General features: G+C 34.1%; 2 protein-coding genes across 2 annotated transcripts in view; both read left to right on the top strand.

The window, feature by feature from the left end:
• Positions 1 to 504, top strand: part of LOC109586796 (transcription initiation protein SPT3 homolog) — a 24,383-nt gene extending 23,879 nt beyond the window's left edge. Inside the window, exons 12-14 of the mRNA XM_020003011.1 lie at positions 58 to 125; positions 179 to 325; positions 376 to 504. Coding sequence (XP_019858570.1) covers positions 58 to 125; positions 179 to 325; positions 376 to 417 — 257 coding nt within the window. The 3' untranslated portion in view covers positions 418 to 504. The remainder of the gene's footprint in view (positions 1 to 57; positions 126 to 178; positions 326 to 375) is intronic.
• A 354-nt stretch (positions 505 to 858) lies between these two features.
• LOC109586795 (veficolin-1-like) lies at positions 859 to 1,447 on the top strand (the record flags this gene model as incomplete). Its single annotated transcript, XM_020003007.1, has 3 exons — positions 859 to 1,053; positions 1,105 to 1,202; positions 1,268 to 1,447. Coding segments are annotated over exons 1-3 (396 nt in total), but the record flags the coding sequence as incomplete, so codon positions are not given.
• Between the last annotated feature and the right edge of the window lie 4 nt (positions 1,448 to 1,451).

Here is a 1,451-nt window from a genome sequence, read left to right as displayed (position 1 = left end):
TTATTATTATTATTATTATTATTATTATTATTATTATTATTATTATTATTAATTTAGGGACAATGACATCGCCCACTCACATAATTACAAAATCAAGATCAAGGAAGAGAAGTAGACAATCAAAGGTTCACTTGGTTTTATTAATAATTCACAATAATTATTTATTTATTTTGTATAGTCGTCAGTTACTGAACCTCCTCTCCAAACTCCGCCCCCAGTTGCCCCGCCCCTCACTGCCCCACCCACTGCCATACAACCGGAACATGTACATGAAGCCATACGAAGATACATGTGTAGTACGACTGGACCACACCTACCTTTTACCGTTAGTATGGTGGTAATAGTATTAATAAATTAATTAATTGTTATTTTTAGAGTAATTTTATGAAGCAAAAGTTTAGAAACCGCTCTGTTTAATATTATTATCATCATCTATTATAACATTTGTCTGTGAAAAAAAGTAGTTGTTGTCTATTCCAATAATTTCAGTCAATACAAACAGCACAGTGTAGATAGAACTGTATTAGTGTACTATGCATTTATTAAAAGGACATTGTGTTCTGTCACAGTGCATGCAAAATGAACATTAAAAATGATATTTATGATCTCCATTCATGTAAAACCTCTTATTGATTGCTTGTGTTGTAAGTGGCTTGTGTGTATATGGGCGGTGAATGTGATTGATCACTGGTTTCAGTTTCAATATCAGATCATTCTTTGTCAAGTTCTTTTGATGCTATGAACTCGTACATCCTCTTCCTTTATGAATGAGAGAGTCCAGTAATTATTAATAATTCTTTATAGCATCAAAGATCTTTTGATAAAAACAAACAGTGATATCACTTGTGTCTTCATTGACTATAAAATGAAGAGAAATCACTTTGAAACATCATGAGACATAGAACCCTGTATATTGCAGTCTGTAGCACATTCTCATGGAGTATTTCAAAGCTCTTCTACTTATAGCCATCAGCCTCCACTGGAGCTCAGCTGATTGTCATAACAAGAACTCCAGTATATTCTATAACAACACTGCTGTCAATGGACCCATTAGTATGTGAAGAGGATTAGTATCGTTTTGTTTATTATTAATTTTATTTTTAGATTGTCCAATAGCTCGTGATTGTAAGGGATGGCTGGCAGCAGGTGTCAATAAAAGCGGAATATATCCTGTCAAACCAGACAATGGAACCGGTTTTCAAGTAAATTTATAATGATAACAAAAATGTGCATATTTCAATCAGTACTAAAATCTCTTTTTCATCAGGTATACTGTGATATGGAGACTGATGGTGGTGGATGGACTGTATTTCAGAGGAGAGTTGATGATAGTGTTGATTTCTATCGTAACTGGGCTGATTATGAAGAAGGGTTTGGGGATTTGAAGGGAAACTATTGGCTGGGACTAGCTAACATACACAGACTCACTCCAACTGATGATAGTTCACTTA

The sequence above is a fragment of the Amphimedon queenslandica genome, unplaced genomic scaffold, assembly GCF_000090795.2.
Source record: "Amphimedon queenslandica unplaced genomic scaffold, v1.1 AMPQUscaffold_12783, whole genome shotgun sequence".
Taxonomy (NCBI): Eukaryota; Metazoa; Porifera; class Demospongiae; order Haplosclerida; family Niphatidae; genus Amphimedon; species Amphimedon queenslandica.
The sequence above is the reverse complement of the archived record's forward strand: the minus strand, read 5'-3'. Positions and strand labels throughout refer to the sequence as shown.